General features: G+C 44.2%; 1 protein-coding gene across 4 annotated transcripts in view; it reads right to left on the bottom strand.

Annotated features, from left to right (window-relative positions):
- Positions 1-26,569, bottom strand: part of AOAH (acyloxyacyl hydrolase) — a 160,671-nt gene that overhangs the window by 85,481 nt on the left and 48,621 nt on the right. For 3 of the 4 annotated variants that reach the window (XM_059395657.1, XM_059395655.1, XM_059395658.1), the window contains 7 exons: positions 18,097-18,156; positions 12,665-12,735; positions 7,327-7,387; positions 6,207-6,277; positions 5,313-5,361; positions 4,077-4,125; positions 2,256-2,350 (listed from right to left, as the gene is read on the bottom strand). In XM_059395657.1, the coding sequence (XP_059251640.1) occupies positions 2,256-2,350; positions 4,077-4,125; positions 5,313-5,361; positions 6,207-6,277; positions 7,327-7,387; positions 12,665-12,735; positions 18,097-18,156 (456 nt within the window). The remainder of the gene's footprint in view (positions 1-2,255; positions 2,351-4,076; positions 4,126-5,312; positions 5,362-6,206; positions 6,278-7,326; positions 7,388-12,664; positions 12,736-18,096; positions 18,157-26,569) is intronic. The other variant, XM_059395659.1, reaches the window with a different exon arrangement.

Genomic DNA, 26,569 nt, shown 5'->3' with positions numbered 1-26,569 from the left:
CGAAACAAAATGATAGCCCAGGTCTTGGATTGCAATATTTGGTCCCTACATAGTACAAATTCACTGAAGAAAAATGAAGAATATGTTACCCAGTGTTCTATAATCCAGACATATCAGTGTTAATGTACTGATCCACAACCTTCCAATTATTTTCTTTGCTTGCACACACAGATGCACTTACATATTCACAAAACTGGTTCATACATTATTACTTCATAACCTATTTTTGCCCCCTAACAAATTATTATTTGTATATTTCTTGCTAAGAAATATGTCTCTGACATGTGTATTAGTGGTTGCGTAACATTTCATTTTATGGGTATATTTTTGCATGTCTAATCCCTGTTTTTTATTTTTAATTTCTAATTTTTGCTCTTATAAGTAACTCTTTGATGAATACTCATATACACAGATTCTTGAGCAAATGACTAATCAGTTTTAGAGGTAAACTTCCAGATGAAGAATTAATGATTAAAACCACCATCATTTTCATGTCACTTTATATATTTTGTCAAATTGCCTTTCAGAGAAGTTCAACCAACTTAAACACTCTTGGTGGTGAAAGAAAATGTCCATTTCACCATATCTTTGCTGAAAATAGGTCTTTTATCACTTCTTAAGCTTTATCTGTTTGAAAGATGATAAATGATATTCTATTATTTTGTGTTTCTTTGATTACAATTAAAGATGAAACTATGTTTATATTTATTAGTTATGTTATTAAAACACTTAAAAATTTATTATTGACATGCAGGAACTGTGTGCTATTAGGGAACTTAAATATCGCCTTATATGTTATAAATATTGTTCTCATTTTTCATTTGTCTTTTAACCTTATGGATTTTTTTTACATTGTTTACATTTGATAATGTTATATACTGAAATCTAGTAATATTTGGAATAGTTGGAATAGTAATCTGGAATACTTCTTAAAATAATCTTTCTCAGGAGGGCATAGGTCTGTTATGTTTTCTGAATCTCTGAAAATGGAGAATAAGTTTCTGGAAGAACAAACAATATCTTGGCAGCCTGAACAATTCTGACATGCAACCCTCAAAATCCTGTCGAGGCTATTCTACTATTTTCTAAAAGTTAGCATTGAGAGGTAAGTCTGATGCTAAAATGTTTTTTTCCTCCTAGTAAGTACCTTGGTGATTTTTGTTGTTGTTGTTGGGCAGAATGATTGCAAGATTTTTCTTTATATTTGGAATTAAAAAAAAAAAAAAAGGAAGACACGGTTAATAGAGTCTATTTTACACTTGGGCCTGTGCTCACTGCGGGTTTAGTATTGAAGACAAGGATTCCTTCAACTCAGTAATTGAGTTATCTTTTATTGCTTATTTGGTCACCACTTCCTCTCTGCCTGATATGTTCTCTTTTCTGGTTTTCCTATTCAGTCTCCAGAACCCATCCGCATGCCGGTTCTCTGAGTTCCAGAATTTCCCCAGCAGGAGGACTGGTTTGCTAATCTTGTTTTTTTGCATCATCAACTTGCTTGTCAGTGTTGTCACTGGATTTTTACATCAGGTGATTATTGTTCTTTCTCCCCAAAGTAGTCTTTCCTGATGTCTGACTGCTCCTTTTTCATGGGTACAATCTCCTGTTGACCATTATTGAGAACCTGAATTTAATATTGTACAAAATGCCACTCTGTCTCCTACAGCAAGCTTTTTGCCTTTTTTTTTTTTTTAAAGAGCATTCCTCTGTTGAGATCATGAGCATTTTTTTATACATCCAGATGTTTCCCTGCTTGCTCCCCTTTACAAAGGGAAGTCTATGTCTGTTCAGTTTTGGGACTTGGCACAGGTTCAGTTGGAGTGTTTAGATGTATGTTCAATTTCTCTAGTTTGAGAAGAAGGGGTCAAGGAAGAATTTATAATTCTTGTAGTTGGATTTCTCCAGATCGGAGTTTCAGGGTTCTTGGAGAGGGAGAAGGGAACCACGGCCGAGGTGGCCATATGACCAGGGTTTCCCCATTGTGCCTAAGTCTCCTTTCCACCTGGCAGAGGTCCCCCTTCTCTAATGGACAGGACAGTTGCTGTGATGAGCCGGCTGTGACAATGCCCTCACATTTCTTATCACATTGTTTGAAATAAACCAAGCTGGAATGGTTGTGGCTGCGCCTTTTTACAACAGATTTTGCTGAGGAGGGAGATTTGCACCTGTTTGGAGTTGGCATCGCATTTAGAGGGAGCAAGGAGGGACCAAACACAAAGGGTGGCACATCCGGGATAATTACTGCCAAAATTACTTACCAAAGACATCTGTGAAGCTGTGATCCATTCGGGAGAGATGTGAAAATGAGCCCCAGCTGAGTCTCCCAGCAGAATGATTCCCCTGGGCTGTGAACCTGGGAGGCACAATTTATTTGCATTATTTATGCACTCCAGTAGTTTGGAGCTTCTGGATTGGGTGGTCAGAAGGGTAGATACCCTGGTGTGTATCCCGCACAGAGCCTCATAACAGTGACGCACTGCCGCTTTTCAAGCGTTGGGGAGTGAGGGGGATGGCATTTAGGAGTTGACTGAGATTTCTAGGCCACTGAAACTGTTAGGTAAGCTGTACAGATGCAGGTGTGTTTCCTAGCTCAGCATAAAACAAAACTGCTGTGCAACCTCATGAGTGAATGATGGATGAATCAAAGAATCCATACTTTATCTGAACTCAGAAATACACCCTGGGTTTTGGTTTTGGAAATGGCTCTCTTGAATTCTATTGTAATTCACTATAAGCATTAGTGATCTCATGGAGCAATTTGGACTTTTCAAAGTTGTTATGGTCTTTTAAAGCCCTTAATCCATATACACAAAAGCACTGGGTGGACAATTCTGGCTGATTAACGGGAGATGAACATAAAGGTCTCTGCAAAGCCCTATCTGGAGGTTAGGAATCTCTTAATCTGCCTCTGAGGTCCATCTGCATGATTTGTCTACCCATGGGTGATGGATGTACTCTTTTTTTTTCTTTTAAAGATTTTATTTATTTACTTGACAAACAGAGATCACAAATAGGCAGAGAGGCAGGCAGAGAGAAAGAGGAGGAAGCAGGCTCCCTGCTGAGCAGAGAGCCTGATGCAGGGCTCGATCCCAGGACCCTGGGATCATGATCTGAGCCAAGGCCGAGGCTTTAACCCACTGAGCCACCCAGGCACCCCTGGATATACTCTCCTAAATTCCTTAAGATCCTGAAAGAATCAACGGATCCATCCCAAAGTCAGACAGAGGGATGCCTCTTTCCCCTAGACAATCAGACTAAGTTGATTCAGGGCAAAGACTGTGTGGCATCTGTCCAGGACAACTCAGAGCCAAGCATAGCCCTTGGTGCATAATAGGGATAGGCATTCAGGAAATATCCATCAAGTGGAGGAATGAATGAATGACTGGAATGCTTTTCAATGTTAGGGAAAAGCACTGCCCATATGTAAAAAGTGAGGCTAGCAGAGGGTCTTGCCTGAGACCCTTTGGTTATTACCAGGCACAAATTTTCAGTAGTATGTGGGTGATCATAGGTTTTTCCCAACAATACTGGCAGCTCAGATGTCTGTGGCATTTGGGCATTTAGAACACAGAGCTTTTGCTCAGATTTTTGGGAACTCCCCAATGGCTATAACTTGGAGGTGTCCCTCAAGTAACTCAGATATGAATCTTTAGCCCAGTTGCCTGCCACAGGGATTCTGTCAGCACAAACCTAGATATCTGACCTTGTTGTGTATTGAGAAGGACATGGAAATGCCAGCACCTCTATTTGTTTTCATATTTGGGAGAAGCACTAGGTTTCCATTACCTTGTGCTCTCTCCTGTTGCCTTTTCTGCCCTCATCATTCAAGTTTCCAATCGTTTCCAATCTCCACATAAAGGGGGCAGTCAGAAAAATTCAGTTATACTTTTTCTAGGTTCTGCCTCCATTTTCTACAAGTTTTTTCATAGCTTTTTTTCATGAAAATAAATGGACATCGATCAACTTTAAGCTCTAGCACCAGGCACTTCCTCCCTTGGGTGGTCTGTTGGCTTAAGTGTGCCTCCGACTAGAAAAGAGTGTCCCTGTTGTGATAAGCACATTAACTCTACAATACATACCTTCACAGAACTTCTTCTCATATGGAATTCCATCTTTTGGATCAACACCCTTCAAAAGAGAAAGGATGGGATTAGCAGTTTGTTTTTAAATGTATGAGACACATATACTGTGGCTTTCCCTAATGGCTTTAAAAGTACAAAGGCAAGTTAGTGGATAAAACCCATTAAAGTCTCCTGAGCCCTTAATTCAACACAGCAACACTCGGTGTGAGCTGGGCTTTATGGTTGGGGGCAGCAATAAGGAGAGATCCAGAGGGCCAACCATCTGGTCCAGAGGATGCCCCTCTAGCAGTGTCTGAAGGGCTGGCAGTGTCGCCGCGAGGGGGCGCTCTTGGCCCACTAAGTGACCAAGACACAAGGTCAGTGTGTGTCCCTCTGTCTCTGAGCTGGAGCTCTCAGTGTGCTGATGTCTTCACTCCCTAAACATGGATGCTTCCAGAGCCCCGATTCTCAGCAGGGCTGGCTTCCCCCCACCTCTGCCCCGAGGGACATTTGGCAAAGTCTAGACATTTTTGGTGGTGACAACAGGGGGAGGGGGAGTGCCTGGCATCTAGTGGGTGGAGGCCAGGGATGCCGCTGCACAGCCTATAATTTCTAAGGGGCCTGGATTTCCAAGACTCTGGGATTTTGTTGGGATTTCTTCTATTGTTCTAATTAACTATTAGTAATTTGGTATTCTTTTTGTTCAGGAGGATCCTCAGTCATGTATTAGCTCGAGACCCCACAAAACGGAGGTCTGCTGCCGTTGTTGTCCTCAGAGAAGTATTTGGTTGGGCTTCCTCCTTTCTTCCCTCTCTCTTCCTAAAAGCTTCAGATCTGCTGTTCATGCAGAGCTGAAACACCAGCATTAATTTCCACCCTGACTGACTAGCTTTGTGGAATAGAAAGAAAATGGCTGCCTTGACGTGGTGGCGCAGTAAGAGCTTTTCTCCAACAGCTATTTGGGTCGCTGTAAAACTGTGCTAACAGAATTCTTCCTTTAATTTCTCCTGACTCAATGCAGAAAAAAGGGGTTGGATGTGGGTGACTTCAAGGGACTGTGACTGACAGACCCTCAACTCTCATTACATCCCTGCCATCCATCATGTGAGATCTGACTCTACAGCCCTCTTCCAGTTTGCAGAGAAAGCTTGCTTTCATCTGTCATCTTCTTCCATAGGACTGACTAAAGCAAATGGGCTTTTAAGGAGGGCAGAACGTCAGAGGATGGGACTAGGTTTGAATCTGGTTGCTTACCCAAATGCCATTACAGTTTGAATCCTCGTGTATATCCCAGTTGTCTGGCCTAAGAAGAAAACAGCAACATTGGCCTTCAGCATATGCTTCTCGCCCCGTGAATGTCAGCTGAATGAATGAGTGAACCAGTGCTGTATGAAGGGTCAGTGATGGACAACAGGCTTGTCAAGGAGGCGTGCCACGCATGACTGTCAGCGGCACACAGAAACCTCCACTTGGCCTCTGCCAGTATCTCGGTTTGGGATATTTTCTGACCACGGTGGACCAGCTCCAGTGGCCTCCATTCATGGACTGTGCTGCGGGATGGAGCCGATGGCAGAGTGAATGAGTCGGCAGCCCACTTTATTCAGATAGGTGAGGCATCACATGGTACTCTAGACTCCCAAACATCTGGTAAACGGAACACTGTGGCCCCACAGTCAAGAGGAAGGTCACGCATCCACTTTCTGAAGTTCGAGATGTGGCCGGCTGAACATCAGCCCGGGATTGAAAGGCGACACATGGTCCACTCACGGGAGCTCCTGCCTCACTCCTCAGTCCTGCGTATGGACCTTGAGCAGGAGGCTGGACACAGGCCACCCCCCCCCCCCCCCACCGTACCCTGTGGACTCGCATGTTCCTCCTACTAGACCAGAAGCTCCACGAAGGGAGGCCCTACTTCATTTCGTTAACCGCCCGACACCAGGCAGAGCGCTGGGCAACGAGCAGGTGCTCTAGGAAGGTTTCCTGGACAAATGGTGAACGAATGCTGTTCTTTCTTCACTGAGCTTTACTTTGGTGGGGACACGGAGGTCCCTTCTCTAAGTTCAAATCCCCTAGGCTGGGGCTGGAATGACGCCTCCTGCCTCCTTTTTAGAAGGTAATTTCCCGAGTCAGTGACCATTGGAGATGTACCTTCTGCCCGGGTATGCCATCCTGTTGCTGTCATTGCAGTCTCTCCCTCGCCAGTGGTAGCCCCTCAGCGTCTGGAATTGAAGAACACACACAGGAAGGGTTCATTTCCGCCCCTTGTTATCCACGAGGAAGGGCAGTCAAAGCTGTCCCAGGGGTACCAGCATGTGCAATTCTTAATTCCAGTACAATCTAGGAACACTAGAGGTTACTAAGAAAATTAAGATTAATATGCTGAGACATGCTGTGTGAGGGAAATGTATCAGAGTCCCAGCACCAATGCCGAGTGGTAGTGTGTGTGCGTGTGAGTGTGTGTGTGTGCTGTTGGGTGTGTGTCCGTATGTGGGTGCACAACAGTGTATGCATGTGGGCACAGTGCATGCCTGCTGTATGCACATGTGCATGTGTTCATCTGTGTGTGTTCGTGTGTGTTTGTGTGTGTGTGTGTATACACTTCCATGGACAGCACGACATCCAACTCTCTGAACTTCATTATTTATCAATCTTCTTAGGCTCCAAAATAGTTGATTTATTTGGTCAAATGAGTAATCGTTGTACTGGATAATTTAAAAATCTCTAGCCGAGTTGGCTAACTTTGTGGATTTATTATATGATTGACCTGTCTTGATCCTTGATTTGAAAGACTTAAGAGTCACAATAATATCAAACAACATCTTCATTTCCCCCATTCCCAGGTAGACTATCTGAGATCCCACCAACTTGGCAGAGTTATACATGCCTCCTGCTTGTTCGCTTTTCCAGAGAACATCCTGACATCCGTACTGCTCTAAATCAAACATGTGGATACACATTAACACAACACACACGCACTCTAAAAATAGGTTTAAGAATTTCCAAAATAATTCTCAGCACCTTTCAAGATAAATGAAACACCCAGCTGGGAATGGCATCAAGAAACAAAAAATAGTCCCGGCCTAAAGACCCACTCTGACGGTTCGTGTCCTATTAAGATGCCAAAAAGTCCATAAAAATCATGGGATGGTATATTAACAAATTTTTAATACATTCCAATGGAATTCAGTCTTGTCTTATTAAAGGTATGATATTTGTAGAAAATGATACAATATTTAGTGAACATCTGGTTACTCTTAACAATACTTACTGGGAAAATGCTGTGTTTGTCTGAATCTACATCTTTGAATGGCACAGAATTTTGTATCGTTCTAGAAAAAAAGAAAACAAAACAGCTGGTGAGCTAAGAAAAAAGAAACTGTTTATGGAAACAAACAGGGACATTTCAGATGCGCTGTGTTGAGTGGATGTGATCGAAGTCCATTCTAAAAATAAAATGAAGTGTCTCCATGGTATGGAAGAGTGCCAGCCCCACTTTGCCAATCTCTGCTCTCCACCTAATTAGAACTATTTTCTCTCTGATATTAATTTGGCCCATATGGGGAAGTGAAACAATTACATCAACATTTTAGAGAAGACAGGATATTGATGTTGAGATGCCCAGAGAGGAAGGAACTGCATTTTCGGTCCAATGAGCTCAGCACTATAGATTGAATTTGTGCCATTTTACACATTCTGTGATGGAAGTTTTTTCTTAAAATCTACTCTTCTAAACCACTACCTCAAAAAATCTTGAGGCATTGAGCTGGCAACGTTCACTCCCATTCATGAGCCTGAAAAACCAAAGACTTGGATCATTGATGACCAAGGAAATTCATGCTAAAGCCACAGACCCCTCACCCAAGGGAGGCTCTCTCTCTGTGTCCTCACTACCAAACTTTTCCCAGCTCCTGCATGGCACGCACTGCTTTCCCTCTAGGAAAATCTCTTACGGGGTAGCAGGCTAGTGCCATCAGACGGCAGGGTGAGACTACTGGCAGAGCCTAGAATGTAGAGAGTAACATGAGCCTTTACAGAATTTATTAAATGGTCTTTCGAATCAAGAGCATTCCAGCAGTTGTAAGAGCCTCAGGGCAAATGGATTCAGCAAGAGCCAGCATGGAGCTTAACTGGTATCTTGGAGTCTGTCTTACTAACTCAGGGATGGTGGACCCAGAGTCTAGGTCATAAGCTTCTCTGGAGATGGCCTCATGATCTTGCGAGGCCTTCTTGTGATCTCTGTGGGTCAAATAAATAAATAAATTCTTTAAAAAACAAAAAACTGTATCTAAATCTGATACTCATGTATCCTTATAGACACCTGGTTGTAGGCTGAAACATACATTCATTCATTCCATAGGTATTTTTAGAATCCCTGTTGTGTTCCAGACACCACATTAGATATTAGGGATGAGTATAAGATATATTTCCAATGTTAGAGGAGCTTCATGGGGGCAAACAACTCATCAGTAGGCAACTACAATGCTATGGAGAAAATGTTAAAAAGGGTTGGGCATCAAGAGCAAAAACACTTCTAATGCAATACAGGGAAGAAGGTAATCTTAAGTTTAAATTTAAAGGATGACAAAGCATTTTCAAGGCATGTAATTGGGTGAAGAATATTCTAGTAGGAACAAAGAGTCATGGGAAGTCTCTTAACATAGCTCTGGGTTCTGAAACTAGACTCTCAGGGTTTGAATCCCAGGTCTGCTGTCTACTTGCTATATAACCTTAGGCAGATTATTTAATCTTTTGTGCCTCTGTTTCCTCATTTGTAAAACAGGGGCCAATATTAGTACCCACTTCCTAGGGCTGTTGTAAAGAGTGAGTTGCTCCATGGGAAGCATAAAGACCTGTGCCAAGTATGTGGAAAACGCTCACAAAACATCAGCTTTTTATTATTTTGTGTAATGGTTACAGTTATTCCAAGGGTGATTTCTAGGGCTGGGCAAACAGGAGACAGGGATCTGCTCCTATGGCATTTTAGTTTCTGGAGCCATCCCAAATCCAACCCATGGACCCTCTTCAGATTTTCAGATTTCAAGGCACACGGCATTCTACCCAGTTACCTTGTCGGCTGGGACTTGCTCAGGGATGAATATAAAATCTATTTCCACGAGAGCCATTGCTCTATGACTGCCAGTTGTCGAGCTAGCGGGCTTGATCCAGTGAGCAATTGTAATGCAGGTGAATGTTATTCATTACATAATAGAATAGCTATTCAAGTTCAAACTCCCTAAAATTATTTCATGAAACTGGGGCATTACAACAAAAGAAAACTAGGGAGAATAAAGTTTCCATGTGTAGCTGTCTCACATTCGAGTCCCAGGCAGCACTCCAGGGCTGGGAATGGTTCTGTTCAATATGCATGTGAATGTGTCAGATGCATCTCTGTAAGAGGAAATGAGAGCCGAGAAAACCAGGAAAGAATACACCCGGGCTCACCTTGGTGGCAGGGACAGGGACCGATATGGTTGGGAGGAGTGGGCCATAGGGAAGAAGGAACAAGTAAAAAAAGAAAAGAAAAGAAAAGAATGATGAACAAAGGCAATTAACATGGGCTAGGATAGTCTGTATGCCTTTATGTGAATTGATCCACATGCAGGTTTATGCATATGGAAATTAAATAACAAGAGAAGATTATTAAGAGGGGATTCTCTTGACTTACCATTGTTACAATAAAAAGTAGACAGTGCATAGGCACTGTGAATTCTTACCAGCACAAAACAAAACAAAAAAGAACAAAAAAGTTGATTGCCCCATGGTAGTAGCTTGGTATCCTACATATTTCTGTTCTAGTAAAATAGTGCCTTTTCTTTCTTTATGCCTTGTTTCTTCAGTGAGTCCCTACTAATTGGAAGCAAAGTGTCTAAGTACAAGGATAAAAGGTTTACTAAGAGATGATGTCCTCGCCCTCTAAGAGCTTTGGGTGGTATGGGAGCCTGATGGAGAGAGGCCTAGAAGAACGGGGTGCACAAGCAGGCACTGGTGAGCTTGGGGTATGGAGGGCTAGCCAAATGCTGGGGAGCAGGGAGCTAGGAAACTGCCCACAGTGGGACACTGTCACTGTATTTTGAAGGCATTAGACCAAACAGGATGAGGCAGAAGAGGCACAGAACAGGAAAGGCATTACTCCTGGAAGGGACTTTAATGAAGGATTATGTAATAAAAGACAGGTAGGCCTTATCTCTACCATCTGCTGACTGTGCTTTGGGGTCAGACATCCAATATGCTAGAACCTACTTGCTCATCCAAAAGTGGGGAGAAAAGTCAAGGGACAGACAACTGAGTGGCTCTGAGCTTGGCCTTTGCAACCTGGCTGCTGGGTTCCAATGCCTGATTTATTGATTACTAGCATCACAGCCTTGGACAAAAGACTTTACCTCTTTAGAAAGGGGACAATGATGCCATCTGTCTTGTAGGGCTGCACTGATAAGAGTTCCTTATCAGACAACATTTAGTCATTGTTATTATTACTAAGCCACAGGTTGCTTTGAAGAATAAATGAGGCTGCATTTAAATATGCTTTGTAAATCATAAAGCACTGAATAAATTGTGATCTGGTGCAAATTATATTAGAAGCACAATTATTTTTTAGAAAGAAGGAAAAAACACACTGCTTTTGCTTTTTCATAAAAGAAAAATTTCCCTTTTAAATAGCGCCAGGAAAATCCCTGGTCACAGATGCTCTTGAATTCAATTTTTCGAAGTTGGTTCAATTGAAGAATTGTCACTTTGGGTTCTGCTGGCCTATGTTTGACGTAGAAAATGCAATGACGCTTCAGGAAGGAGGGGACAGGGTGTCTCAATTCAGTAAGAGTTAGACATGATGAAACGACTGGGGGCCTAGGGAGCTGCCTGCATTTCAGCCTTCCAGCATCTTCTTTCCTGTCTATTTCTCCTCTGCTCCCCGTGTCATGGTAGTCACTACATCCAGCCCTAGTCATGAAAAGTGGGGCTGATCCTGTTTCCACGACCCAGGTCAGCACTTTGCATAGCTGACCTATGGGAACTCATGTAGGCAGATGAACTCGGAAAAGTTTTAAACTCTTGGATCTCTAAGAGGCTTTCAATGTAGGTCAGCAGATAGTCTCCTCCTCTCCTGAGAAGCTTTCACAGCAGACAGGAGATGTTTAGTGGATTGAAACTCATGAAACTCATGAGATAAAGGAGGAGGAATGTAGAAAAAGTGCCTCTTCGTATGGGTTGAATTGTATTCACAAGAAGTCATGTTGAAGTTCTAACCCCCAGGCCCTATGAATGTGACCTTTTTTTGGAAACAGGGTCTTTGCCAGTGTTACAAAGTCAAGATGGGGCCATGAGCCCAGCCCCTGATCCAGTATGACTGGTGTTTGTACAAAAGGGAAAGACGGACACACAGGGAAGACGGCAGTGGAGGAGGCTGGAGGCAGAGACTGGAATTGCCAGCAGGATTGCGGGCTCCCATCAGAAGCTAAGAGGCAAAGGGTTTGACCCAGAGAGTCGGAGACACTCTTGGAGAGCAGAGTCTCAGAGGAACCCTGCCAGCACCCCGCCTTCAGACTTCAGACTTCCAGCCTCTAGAACAGGGAGAGGATACATTTCTGTTCCTCTAAGCCATCCAATTTGTAGGTATATTATTATAGCTGCCCTAGGAAATGACTATAGCCTCTGAGTCCAGATGTGCAGCCTGAATCACATCCAAGCCCTTGCAAGGGGAGCTAGACGGAGCAGACACACGGGGCAGCTGGGAGAAATTATCTGTTTAAGACTCAGTGTCCTTCAATGTAGGAATAATAACAATTAGGAAAACAAGTAGGAATAATAACAATCCCTACTTACGGAGTTGTTATGAGAACTAACGTGGACAGGTTTGCATGTTTGCATGTGTGGCACCCACAGCAGTGACCGGATGCTGTGGGACAGCAGCCACTGTCACATGAGGAAAGTGGCCAAGTGCAAGGTAGAGCCTGTGCTATTTTGCCTCTTGGTCCAATGTCCCTCTTGGCACACCATTGCATCTTTTAATGTTGTGGACAGTGATTATGATGACACCCAGCATAACCCCAGGCTCAGATGAGAGCTGGGGTATGGGATTTAAATAGAGACAGAAGGTCCTGGGAATTGAGACAGTGTCTCTGCATTGGCAACACTGTATATGCATTTCTGAGCCAGAGCTTTTAGGTAATGGGTTGGGTTCTGTGAAATAAATTAGTCCCTTTCCAGCCTTGTGAGTGCCTTGGACTAAAGATGCTCAGAGTTCCTTTCATGACGAGGCGCCAACCTTGACCTTGTCTGTGTCTTACACAGCAAGGAGGGGCTGTCCCCGTGTGCGGCACGGATGTGCACCAAGTTGCCCAGAAGTTTCACCAGCAGCCTGCCCGCCAGCCCAGGGCATAGGTCAGATTTTTGGTTCAAAGATACTGTTATGCAGTGGATTTCCAAAATGATTTGTGCAGACCTCATTTGTCTTTTAGTTTCTGTACAAGTCATGGTATGAGACACGACCAATGCACACCTTCAGGAAGGTGCCTTTTGCTTCTGACAATTATTTTAGTCATTGGAAAACAGGGACAACCAACGGTGCCATCTCATGCCAGTATTCAGGGAGGTAGGAATAGTATACGTACGATTTAATCCTCTGACAGATCTTGGCCAAAAATGGGAGCGAACAAATATCAGAACTACTTCTGGAATGTTTCTGGAGAAGAGAACAAAAATAACAAAAAGAGTTGCTTAGTTCACAGAATAGCCCTGCAACTTATAAAGCTCCTTTTCCCCCTGCTGGCTCCATAGTCTGGATTTCGGGAGCCTCTTTCCTTTAGAACCTGGGCCATCTCGTTTAACTGAACTGACCTCTTGTTTCTGTCTGCACACTCTGCCCTCACTCTGTCTCCATGCCTTTGTTCTTGCTGGGGTCTCAGCCTTCAGCTCCCCCTTCCTCCTGCTGCCTGCGACCCCCACCTTCACCTATGCTCCATTTCTTCCCCAAAAGGTCTGGCCCACCATGATCTGTTCCACTTGTGCAAACAGCATTCTTCTCCCTCCTTCTACCCAAGGGCTTTGAGAAAGGGTTTGAAAAAAGAACGTGTTCCAATAGAATAATCCCAGCCTGTTATGAGAGAAAGACAAGACTAATTGGAGAGACATGCCAGGGCTTGGGAAGAAGGAAGGAGGAAGTCCCCTTTCCTGGGGGGTGCCGTGGGGGCAGGTGAGGTGGACGGATGAAGCTCCTGAAGCGTCGTGAGCACGGGATTTCAGCAAGCAGTTTCCATAAGACTCTGGCTGTGTGACGGATGGAAAGCCCCAGCTTTTGACTAAGAGATACGTTTACAATGATCATGGTTTCCATGATATGTTCCTCAGATGAAAGTAAAAGATAACAGGGTTGAAAAAGTTAGAAACTAGCATTTATCAGTGAGCAGGGAGAGAGGAGTGATTTTCACCAGCCAGAAGAGTCCTTCAGACGGCCATGAGTTGGATCAGTAGCGTCGGTGAAACATTGACCCTGACAGAGGAGAACAAAGCAAACTCATTTTCGTGCTATGAATCAAAGTTGAGCAAAACTTCGTGAGGTTTGCTCAGCTTTCTAGAATGAGAGGAGCAATCCTTATTGGTGTCCCATCCATGTGTAAGATACAGAGACAGAAGAGGCTGTCCTTGTCCTCATCAAGCTTACTGCTTAGGGAAGTGTAGGGGTGAGCATCTCAGCTCTTGGCGTGCTTTGGGATGTCTGCAGTGGTCCCGGCATTAACACAGCTGTCTAGAAACCCAGTGGAGGAGGCAGGAGATGAGCGAGAAGTCCTGTAGGAAAGATGCTGGCAGGAAGGGACAGATATTCTAGGCTTTGTGACCCCAAGTGTGGTCCAGACTTGCTATAGGTACAATTTGTGCACCCCTCCCTGATCTACTGACTTGGAAAGCCTGGGGTGGGTCCCAGAAATCAGTGTTTTCTAAGTCTCCAGGTCATTCTGATGGTTGCTAAAGTTTGAGAACCACTGATGAAAGTGTGATCACAAACCCAGAAAGTGTGCCTGGGAACTTTCGGAAATGCAGAGTTTTGGGCCCCACAGCAGACCTGTTGAATCAGTCTGTGTTTTATCAAGGTCCCAGGTTACTGAGGTGATTGCTGAAGCGGGGGAAGCCTGGGGCTGTGGAGAGGGAGCGCCCTGTGAGGGGCCGTGGAAGTGTGAGGTGTAGTATCAGGGGACTGCCGAATGTCTCACCCTGGCTGTGGGACAGCAGAGCACAAGGACGTGGTGAACCCCGGAGGCAAGGAGGCAGCATGACCAGTCTAAGATGTCGCACTGTGTGCTTTCCCCCATGGAATGATTACTGAAGGGTTAGCCGAGGGATCCCATTCGTATTTCAGGAAGGTATCCTGGGGGTGAGAGGGTGGCCCGGAGGAGGTGAGCTGGGGCAGAGAGACCCGATCCTGGGGTTGCTCATCTCAGCATTAATGCTATTTTGGGGCTGAATAAGTCTTTGTTGTGGGGCTGCGCTGTGCCTCGTGGGATGTTTAGCAGTGTATCTGGCACCTAGCCATTCAGACGCAAGCAGCCCCAAAATGTCACCAGACATTGCCAAATGTCCTCGGGGGAGAGGTGGGGAGGATCAAGCTGCTGCTGACTGGGAACCACTGCTGTAAGGCGGGAGGAGGGGGATGTCAGGCAAAGGAGGGGTGTTCAGAAGGTTGAGTCCAGAGACCTGGTAAGTGAGAGGGATGAGCATTGCGGACACACCGTAAAGCAAACACCAGCATGAAATTATACGGCAACAAGGGTGGCAGTTTGGAAATACAGACACATTCTGAGACTCAGAGCTCCAAGGCAGGTTGCATTTGAATGTCTGAGCTCTGTCTTTGAATATTTACTTGAACCTGAAGGCCTCAGTCTAATTAACCTAACGACCAGGTAGATTTTAACACTGATGTAACCAATACATCAGAAAAATTTACATGGACAGCTTTATCATTACTGCACAAGAGGTACAAAAGAATTAAATGTTATATCTGCACAGCTGTTCACTGTCAGAATTCAACGGAAGGCTGCGGCTGTCTCTGACATTCATTGTGCAGAAATGGGGTCTAGGGTGTGTATAATAGATGATGAAGCTTGCCCAGGGACCACCTGGTCCCCCCACCCTGAACTCCTCCTGTTCAGACAGAGGTTTTAATTATCCGGTCTTTTCATCACATGGCATGGGAAGGACTAGCCTCTTTTCCTTTCCTTGCAAAGAGAAATGAGACAGGCACAGAGTAATGTTGCAGAGTTCCTCCCTTGCAGTTTGCCAGCCCCTTCCTTTCAATCTGAACTTTGCTAGACAAAGGGAAAATGAGAGCTGTTATTGATTCAGCAATGGTTTTAAAATATTGCACCTGGCGGCATGTAATCCCATTTAAATGAAAGTCTCAGTCTGGGCTGTCCCTGGGCACAGGAGCCACGCAGCATCTTCATTTAGCAATCTATTCGAACCAGTTTCTGCTTGTATCCTGAGCTTTCCCATGCACCAGGATGTTAAATGAAAACAGAACAATACACAGGGGTTGAATAAAGAAAAAAAAATGTGGTGACTGGGGTAAACAGAAGGTCAAAGGGGAGAGAACAACTACTCTTCTATACACAGCCAAAATGAAGTTGGATTTCTCCATGGTGAAGTGCTTTTCAACACTTGCTACATATTATTTTACCTGGTTTTAATTGCACCAGGGAAGATGATTCTATTAAGTAGGTAGGTTTTTGATGAGTAATGTCAGGTACAGTTGCACAGGTCATGCACTGCATAATTTTAACCTACATAGCCTGTGATGTGAATGGTGCTTCTTGAAAGTTAGTGCTGAGGAGGTTGAGAGCTATTGGCATAGTGGAGAAGGTAGGAACTTGGCAGTAGCTAGATCTGGATTTAAATGATGGGTTTCTCCCTTACTAGCTATGGGGAATGAGTGTATTACTTAACATACCTGATCCTTAGTTCTCTCATCTATAAAACAGGGTTGATAACAAAAATATACTATTTTCTATGAGTTTTTGTGAGAATTCAACAAATTGATTCCACAACTCAGGTACTCTAAAACTTAGATGCTCAGTTTTCTGCTAGATCCATGAGGAGCCTCTCAGGGCCTCACTGAGATGCAGATATTTTCTGGAACATTCCCTTCCACAATACTTCACTTTTCCCCAGCCTGATAGGCTGTGCTGAAATGATATGGAACCCACTGTATGTGTCCTCCTACATCCCAGCCAGGTCTGCTGTTAGACGAGCCATCACAACGTAACTAATTGTAGCTGCTATCATCTGAGCAGTAACTCAAGAGACACTTATTGGCATTTTATGATTATTTTTTCCTTGATAGCTTTGATCTAGAGAGTACATTAATTGGAGGAGGTTTTTGAGGGGTTTTGTATTAGTGTTTGGTAGTTTGTTTTTTTGTTTTTGGCTTCTCACTGGAAATTATTGGAATCTGGCCCTATGAATTATGCTTGCAATTCTGATGACAGAAATGAAAAATCATAAAATCTTAATTAGCTTCTGAGCCAATGCCAAGGCAGTTTGCGCTGGTGGAGTTAACAATGCTCCTAGAAGAAGTTTTTAGATGCGTGTGGAGAAGAAGGAAAGAAGGATCGTATTGTTCTCCAGTTTTGTTTAGAGCTCTGAAGGTGGTCAAGGGTTGCCTATGATGTTTCCAATTTCCTTTCTATGGCTTCAGCTGATTAGCTAACCCACTACTGTTGGTCTTTAATTACTCACTGAATTAAATAATGGTTGACAACATTGTGATTGATTAACTGATTGCATAGAAATGCCTGAATAATGCCATTCCCTGCATCCCAGCTCTGTACATCAAAACCCATATGCCCCCCAAGAGTGGGGCTGCCAGATAAAATATGGCACTGAACATACTTACACTAAAAATTTATTCATTGTTTATCTGAAATTCAAATTTAACTGGTCTCCTCTATTTTTATTTGCTAAGTCTGGCAAACTGAGCCACGAGGGCTTTTCCTCCTCCTTTTTTTCTGTGCTGCCAAATCAAGATTGCCTTAAATGTACTGCATCGGGGGAATGACGAGAGCAGGGTGATGAGGGAGAGGCTGAGGACAAAGGCCTTGCCCTCTCATCTCTGAGGAATGCTTCCTTATTGCCGGGATCTTTAGCATGGAGGGAGACTTGGTTCTTTGAAGGTTTACTTTTCTGCTTCCTATCCAGTTGGGGCTCATTTGCATTCAGGGCCTAAGTCAAATACTTGACTCCCTAATAATCAATTTGAACTAAACATGGTATTGATTGAGTGCTAGAGAATTTCCAGGCATGAGACCAACACTTGACACACATCGTTCTCTTAGTCCTCACAGCCATGCTTTGACAAAGGAGCACGACCACTGTTTCTATCTTGCTGATAGGGAAACTGAGGCTCACCTTGAAGTCACATATTTAGAAAGTGGAGGGTCAGGGGCGCCCAGGTGGCACAGTGGGTTAAAGCCTCTGCCTTCAGCTCAGGTCGCGATCCCAGGGTCTTGGGATCGAGCCCCACACATTGGGCTTTCTGCTCAGTGGGGACCCTACTTCCTTCTCTCTCTGCCTGCCTCTCTGTCTGTCAAATAAATAAATAAATAAATAAATAAAGTGGAGGGTCAGAAAGCTAGAAAGCTAGAGCCTCCTCTAAAATGGTCTGCTGGCGAGTAGCAGTCCTCAACTGCACATACCAGAGGATGTTTGGCAACATCAGGAGCCACTCACAGTTGTCACGACTGGGGAAGGGCGATGTGGCCGCAGGCCTTTAGTGGTTAGAAGACAGGGATGTGGCTATACACCCTACAGTGGACAGGACAATGCTCGCAACCAGGGAGTAACTAGCCCCAAATGTCAGTACTGCCCAGTTTGAGAAACACTGCTGCTGGGAGAGAGGGAGGAGAAAAAGGGGGGGGGGGGGCTCACTTTCCTACGACGGTGTGTTGTGGGCATGGATCTGGAGTAGCCCATGGTCTCAGGGGTGTGAGAGCAGGGGAAGGGGAAGATGAAGGCACCCAGCACAACGCTGCTGTTCTTCTCATCCGCTGCTTACCAGAATGGGGGATTTCTTCACAATCTGTCTCGCCTTCTCTAATGTAAATTTCCATGGCTCCTATAAGAACAAAGTTAGACAACATTACAGCTTGCGCTTCATCTCTTCTTTGTATGTCTTCTCTGAAGTTAGGGCTTTTAAAGTCCATAACTTTGCAGTAAAGAAATGATTCCATAAAACTGTGGAAAAAAAAAATTCGCAAGAAGGCGATTTCATGCTAATAACTCTTTATTAAAGGATTTACTCTGTGCCAGATGCCAGGCTAAGTACTTTGCAAACAGGATCTTATTTAATTTTCACAACAGCTCTGAGAGATACGACCTTTTTATAGATGAGGAAATTGAGATGCAGGAAAGCTAAGAAGCTGGGTGAAGATCGCAGAGCCAGGTCTGGCAGAGACCCAATCTAAACTTTCACCTTTCTACCTGCTCTACTATGTGGAGGCCTCTAGATACCTCCTCCTTATGTCTGGAAGCCCCATGGCAGAAGGCTGCCAACAGCTCACCTGAGTGGTGACTGCTCCCACACAAGGTAACACCCCATCTCCCATGCACAAACTCTTCTGGTTCCTCACCCCTATTTTTTCAGTCATGTCTACAGCAACCAGGTTTATCTTTTTAGTTCACATTCCATGTGTAAACATGTAGGTGATTACAACAAATGACTATTGCTACATAATCCCATATTTGTATACTTGTGGGCAGTTTGGGAGAAAAGTAACCCTTAGGGAAGAGGGTGGGAGAATTTGCTCCCAGCACTGCTTCCCAAACCTTTTGTCCTTCCCCCATCTGGACTTAACTACATTCTTCCTTGTGCTGCTCTCTGTAAAACCTAGGTTTGCACACCGGGGTTCAAATCCCAGGTCTACTGAGTATGAGCTGTGTGCCCTTGAGCAAGTTAAACTCTGAGCCCTTCAGTATCTACAGATTTACTTCCTTAACATGTAAGAAAGCCCTATTTTTGTCATCTGTAGTATGAGGGTGATGTCTACCTCCTAGGAGTGCCGGGAGGATGACAGGACATCATGCATGTAAACCCCTAGGCCAAGGCCTGCCCCAATAATCCCCAGCTCAGTAATTGATGGGTTGGTTGGAAAATTTCTGTTTCAGCTCCGGATGTCCCCTCACGCACATCAGTAGGAAAGCTGGGATTATGGGAGAGTGGCATAGTTCTCACTCCAGGAAACTGAGAACATTGCCCTGCATTTTAGCAGAAAGAATGGGCACTGGAATGGGATTCTGGAGCTGGCTGACAGCAGGAGAGGCCTCCTGGGACATGGGGCCCTTGCTGCTAATGGACGTTCAGGACTTGTGTCCCTGCTTGACTCCTTTGTATATTCTTCACCCCTGGGGAGATGCCTCCCTCCATTATGGAGCACCGTGCTATTCCAAAGACCTCAGCCATGCAGAGCGAATGTGGGTGGAGGAGTGACCGCTCGGTGTGAGCTTGGGTTGGAGCCAACTTTCCAGCAGGTGCTTTAGGAAGGAGGAGAGCAAAGCTAGCCATAAGAGCTAGCTTGCCCTCCACAGGCTGGCTCTGAAACCCTCTCCCTGGCTTCTGCCCCACATCACACTCCTCCAGCTCAAATTCAAAGGAGGACAAACTAAGCCTCTTGTGTCAGAGGCAGCAGGCCCACTGGCATCTAAGAGTGCATGTTAGCAACTTGAGAAAAGAAGCTGCTCTCCAGGTCAGTCTGGTCACCAGGACGCCCCTGTACAGTGTATGTTTCATAAAATACTGAACCACGAATGTGCCAGTTGATGAACACCCACGTCCCTGAGCCCCTGAGGGTCCCCATCATTGATCTGGCCATACAGCCTCTCCCTAGAACTTCCAGACTTCCTTATGATCCATCCACAAAGGGGCCAAGGTCATGGTACAACCTCACGGGCACCTGTAGACTGAGCTCCAATACTACACCCAGTGTCCAGTCTGATTGGCTGACAACAGCCCCAAAACAATTCATTATAACCCTCCCTTTAAAATCCTAGATACGTGAATGCAATTTTGGCTTCTTCTGGAAATTCTCACAAATCCTGGAAGCTCTCTGGTAAGTAAGCCTCTTGGGCAAGGTCAATATAAGAAACTGGATCTGGGTGCAAATTTCTGTCACAGTGCCCTTTTTGGCTGCTCTCATTAACCTAAAACTCATTCTCTGTAATACCATAATGTGATGTTGATGTCCCTCCACCTTAATTACGTGCCCCCTGTTTCTCTGCTTGGAAATACCCCTTTCATTCTAAAGCTCAGCTCAAGCACCCGAAGGGCCTAAAACTGTCCATGCTACACACTAGATGCTCAACTGATATGTAAATAAAAAGCAAGAGAAAACCTGTAGGATATTATGTTAATCAAGGAAAAGAGGCCCCAGATTTTACACACAGAGAAAATAAATCCTGCAGAGAAATATGCCATAATAATTGCAGGTGACACCTTTTTTCCTTTTTGGTTCTTTCTTGCATTTTCTAAATTTTCGATAATGAGCACAAATTCAGCAATGCATGCTTTTTAAAAAGAACTCAATATATATTGCCCTGTTCCTTCCTGAAGAAACAAAAACATGATCACGGCATAGGGATGCAGTGAGAACACTGGAGATCTGGTGCGAAGAGACATTCCTGCCCTCCCAGGGTTTCTGGGTAGTGGAGGAGACAGATGAGGAAGGAGCACAGCAAGCAGAAGCGAGAGGGGCAGAAAGAGGCCTCAGCAGGGTCCTTGTAGGACAGGCCACTTGGGTCCCCTTAAGGGGACTAATTTGTTTTTCATCCGGCTCCGTTCTCTGAGGGGACCGATGTGTAGTGAGGGATAAAGACCAGCAAGCAAAACAAACAAACCAAAAGCCCAGTGACAAGGGCTGCACCAAATACCTTCTGACCCCCATAGTGCCATGTGTGATGATGCTTCTGTCGACCTCCCTGGAAGGCCTAGGGCAGGATCATCAGGACCTGGCTTGACTAGAGTGTCACTTGCTCCCATAGTTCAAGTGCACAAATGTCAACATAAAAAAAGAGAATATAGATACCAGGCCTGATCTTCTGTCCCCAGAAGAAAATGGATGTAAGGATTCAAAGATACTTGGAGGGGCAACTGGATGGCTCAGTCAGTTAAGCATCTGCCTTCGGCTCAGGTCATGATCTTCCAGACATGGGATCGAGCCCCAAGTGGGGCTCCTTGCTCAGCGGGGAGCCTGCTCCTCCCTCTCCTGTTGCCTCTCCAACTGCTCATGCTCTCTGTATCTCTCTGTCTCAAATAAAGAAAATCTTTTTAAAAAACTTAATAGAAAGATACTTGGAAAAGCTAATTTTTTTTTGCTTGTTGTGATGACAGGCAAATGGGCAAATTGTTAGCCATGGGCAAATGAAGATAATTACTCTCTCTCATCGGTAACCTTTCACTGTTGGCAATCTGGTGCTTACAGCGCCGCTTCTGAAGTATGAGGACCGCTCTTGCATCCTCCAAAAAATTAAGACTTCAGAATGGAGGGGGCAACTGTAATCAGAGGCTGCAGAGAACATTCGGGGCTAGATGGTGAGCTGGATATGACCCCTTTCTGGTTGGAAGGCATACTGGGGTTTCTGACTCAGAGCAATGATCTGAGGCATAAACAGATTCTCCATCAACAATGAGGAGCTTGGTTCTGGAGTGTTCATTTGATCCTGCAACATTCTATGGTCGATCCTTTCCAATTTCTCATTACTTTCTGCCTCTAGTTAGAGTGGCTCCTATTCCAGGCTCAAATCCTCTTCAGGGTCTCTTTAACATTCTCACGAGTGGCTTGCCAAGGAGGGCCCCACACAGGTTTACAAAGAAATAAGCTCTCAGAGTGGGAGCTTTAGAGTCCCAAGAACCATGGATACATAGAGTGCATTTCTTTACTCAAGAATTTGGAAAATTCCAAGGACGATATGGCACCGTGTGCCAGCAGGCTACAAGATGGGGAGAGGTCAACCTTTTGCTTGATCATCAGAGCACAGAGAAACACATAGCCATGGTTGTTCACGGAAGACATCTGCCTAGAATGACTGAAGTGTTCATGCAGACCAGAGCCAGCCCAAAGTCTTTGGACAAGAGGAGAGGTTCGGTGACTCCCGATCTTCCATGGAAGATATTTAAATGCTGTACTGATCACCAGGTCACAGTCTCCATCATCATCTTCTATTTAAAGTGAGTTTGGACTCCAGAGTGCTTGTGGGTTTGAATCCTAGCTTTGCCATTCACTAATTGTGAGACCTTGGGCAAGTTACTTAAGCACTCTGAGACTCACTGTCCTCCACGCAAAATGGGGATAATACTCTGTGTGTGTGTGTGTGTGTGTGTGTGTGTGTGTAAAGAACAAGAAAGCCCTTGGCACAGTGCCTTGCATGTGGTAAGCACAACATTAGTGTAACAGCAACCGATGGTTTTGAGTCGTTATGTCACTAATGCATAGCTGGAAAAATTACTGTAATTACAACATCAGCCTACAAAAATGGATGCCGTATTTCAATGATCTTCAAAACCACCCTGAGTGGAAAGTGGTGAGGTTACATAATGTAAGCAGGGCCACTCAGCAAACTGAGCAGACAGTACTCAAGTCCCTAGACTCCAACACCTTTTCCACCATGACCACATTGTTTCCCGAGAGCAAAGTAAGCCTGAAATTTTAACCAAGTGAGAAAATATGACTCCCAAGTTTCCACCAGGGCTTAAGGGAATGCAAGGGGAATTCATGTGTGTGGGGGGTGCTTTCAGGCAAAGGCTCACACGGTGGAGGAGAGAGATGTGACTCTGTAAGCCAACAATCCATGCACCTGTGTGTGGAAATGCAAGTACAAACATTGTAGCCAGCGTAGGACTGATCATGAGAGAGAAAGAAAGTCATTCAGTCAGTCATTTTGTTGGGCTGTCATTCACTCTACTCATTCATTCCACAAACGCTTACTGATTATGCTGTGTGGCAAATTATGTATCAGGGCTGTAACAGTGAATGAGACATAATCTTTCTCATCAAGGGTTTTATAACCTGGGAGAGACGATTGGCAATAAAATGTAATTAGAATACAATGTAGCAAGTGTTAAGTAATAAGTACCATTATTCCTATTTTACAGATGAGGTAGACTGAGTCTTAAGAGTGACTAAAATCCAAAGTCACAGAGCCAGTGAGGGGCACAGTCCAGATTCAGTTCATACCCCCTGGGCACAAAACCTGTGCTTTTAACCCTGCTCTGGGAGTTGTTAATAGGTGTGCTAGAAAAGAAAACTGTTGTTGTTTTAAGTTGAAGAAGCTGGGGAAATTCGCGAACTAAATGCTCCTCTGAGAGAGCCCTAACACACATTAGCATATTTAAGGCTTTCAGCCACTTTGTGTTAAGACGCACTAGTTAGGAAAGCATTTCCAAATATTCAAATCTTTCAGCCAAAGCGTAGTGTACCGTATTGTCTATGATGGGGAAACACGTAAAGAACACAGTAACGGGGAATGCTCCAGAACTCGGGATCATTTCTCCTGACATTTTAGGAGTATTGGTGAATTGGACAAGACACATTCATTAATTGGGCCTTCTCAGGTTTTGTGATGTTAAATAATTAAATCCTGGTACACTCAGGAGTGAAGGAAGTAAAGAGAAATAGTATTTTTAGGCACGAGTTTCTACGGTGAACAATTTTTAGCAATTGCGTTCTCTACTATCAATTATAGCAGCAGGTAGATTTAAAAATTATAGAAAGTGCCTTTTGTTCACTTCACAGTCCTGACAACAGTGACAGGTACCCACAAAGGAGAAAGCCCCTTGGGAAGTGAAATGATTTTAGACACAAGATTTTTATTGTTAAAGAGCAGGCACATACACGAGAGGGTTTGAGGGTGGGGGGATTTCACTGATCTACTTGGATCTTCTCTAGAAGTTTATTAGGACAGGTTTTTTTCCCACACCCCCACACTTAATGGTGTAAGTTGATCCAAAAACGGAGCAAGATTTGAGAGACGCTATCTCCAAAGACTTGACCACCAGAGGCAGTAAGCACAGGACACCTCTAATGTAAGGCAGACTAGAAGAGCCAAGGGAAGGGAGGAAAAGCCCTTTGAGGTGATTTCTATTAAGTAGAAAGACAGAGGTGGGAAGCGCCTCTACTTGTAAGATTTTATGAAATCCTGGCATGTCTGGCCTTTGGGTGGGCTCTGCTCATCTGTTATTGTATCTCTATTCCACTGTATCCTACAGTGGTGATTTTCCAATATGTAGGATGAAGTCTACCAAAGCCCAGTTTGATTTCCATGATTTCCATGTTCCAACGAGGCCCAGCTCTAAAGGGCATTTATGACTCTTAGCTGTGTGGAAAAAATGAAGTCAGTTCATGCCACCTTCTTCTTCCAGGAACATGAAGGAAGCGAGGGGGGGAGGGAGGAAAGGAAGGACAGAAATACGAAAGAAAAAAGCCATTATCTTCAAATGTATTCCCTTTTTATCACTGAATAGCTCTTCTTCATAGGTATTTTACCGTTAGCTACATTTTCTTCTTTCCTTCTCCGGGGCTACTTCTGCATTGTAGAGCTATTAGTATCATTAATATATTTAATCATACTATCCTTATTCTACTCCCCAGACAGCATCTTTAAAAAAAAGCATTGTTTTATACAGCACTACTCACATTCCGCTCTTCTGACATTGTCATCCATCGAGTTTCCCACCATCACTGCATACATACAGCGTTCTTCGATGCTTCCAGGTCTGTACCAGGCATTGTATATGCTGTAGCTCTTCACCTTATACTGACAGCAGTGGCGTGGGGGTGGGGATTAACAGTTCTTAATCCGGCTTTAGAGACGAGAAGTCCAAGAGCCAGCGCTGGAATTCTCCAAGGCTTCACAACCAACATTCTTCAGCTATATTTTGACCGTTTCTTCCCTAGAGTCTGCGTGCACAGAAGTTCTCCAGTGCTAGACTCTATGGGCTGTTCTTATTACAGGTTATTGTCCTACTTTTTAAACACACAGTTTCTGGCAAATAAGTGGGTTAGTTAGATGGTAAATGTGGTTTGGTCATTGGGTTGTTTAGACCAACTGTTTTGCAACATAATATTCTATTTGTTGTCACTGTTGTTATGATCTATTATTATTCCGTTTGCATTCAGGTTGCTAGATCAGTCTTGTCCAATGTTTCACAATTAACCTGTGTTAGTTTCCTATTGTGGCTGTAACAGATTATCACATAGTGGCTTCAAACAACACCAATTTGTTATGTCACAGTTCCAGAGGAGGTCAGAAGTCTAAAATGAGTCTTAGGAGGCTAAAACCAGGTTTCAGCTGGGCTAACAGTTGTAGCCCCGGGGGAATATCCATTTCTTGCCTCTTTGGTGTTTCATGGCTGTATACACCCCTTGGCTGATGGCCTCCTCAGTCCATCTCTGTTGCCGTATCTTCTTCTCACATTCGGATCCTCTTGCCTCTCTCTTATAAGGACCCCTTTGGATTACATGGGGCTCATCCAGATGATCCAGGAGAGTTTCCCCATCCACAAATGCCCCACAAAGTCCCTTTTCCATATAAGGTAACATTCACAGGTTCTGGGGATAAGATGTGGACCTCTTTGGGTCCACTGCTCATTCAACAAGTATTTATTGAGGGATTAATAAGTGCAGTGAATTGTGCTGGGCTCTGGGGAAATCACACATAACAGCATGTGCCTGGGGGATACAACAGCTGGGTTATCTGTTGCCATGGAATTTATACCTTAACAGAAGGAGCAGATGTTAAATAATAATTGTATAATTATTTAGCTTATTGTGCAATTGTTAATTATAATTGTAATACGTTCTGGAAGGAAGGGGTCTGATGAAAGGCAAGGAAGTCTGGGCACCAGGAAAAGCTTCTTTGAGGAAATGACTTCAGAACTGAGTTCCGATGTGGCTGACTATTTAGGTGAAGAAAAGGGCCAAGAGTGGATATTGGGAGACCATTGATTAAAACTTTAGGGAAGCCTGGCTGGCTCAGATGATTAAGCGTCTGCCTTAGCTCAGGTCATGATTCCAGGGTCCTGGGATCGAGTCCTATATCAGGCTCCTTGCAGTGGGGAGCCTGTTTCTCCCTCTCCCACTCCCCCGCTAGTGTTCCCTTTCTTGCTGTGTCTGTGTCAAATAAATAAAGAATTTTTTTTTTTTTTAAAGTCAGAATTTGGGGATGCCTGGGTGGCTCAGTCATTAAGTGGCTGCCTTCAGTTCAGGTCATGATCCCAGGGTCCTTGGATGGAGGCCTGCATCAGGCTCCCTGCTCAGCGGGAAGCCTGCTTCTCCCACTCTCACTCCCCCTGCTTGTGTTCCCTCTCTCGCTGTGTCTCTGTCTGTCAAATAATAAATAAAATCTTAAAAAATAAAAAAAATTAAAAAAAGTCAGAATTTGAAGTATCTTTTGAACTGTTCAAATTCACTAGAGTCATTAGCTTTTCTTGAGCTAAGGAAAGAAAAGAGCATATTATCATGAAAAAAACAGTTATTTTT

Source organism: Mustela nigripes, chromosome 4 (genome assembly GCF_022355385.1).
Source record: "Mustela nigripes isolate SB6536 chromosome 4, MUSNIG.SB6536, whole genome shotgun sequence".
NCBI classification, from domain to species: domain Eukaryota; kingdom Metazoa; phylum Chordata; class Mammalia; order Carnivora; family Mustelidae; genus Mustela; species Mustela nigripes.
This window is presented reverse-complemented; position numbering and strand designations above follow the sequence as displayed.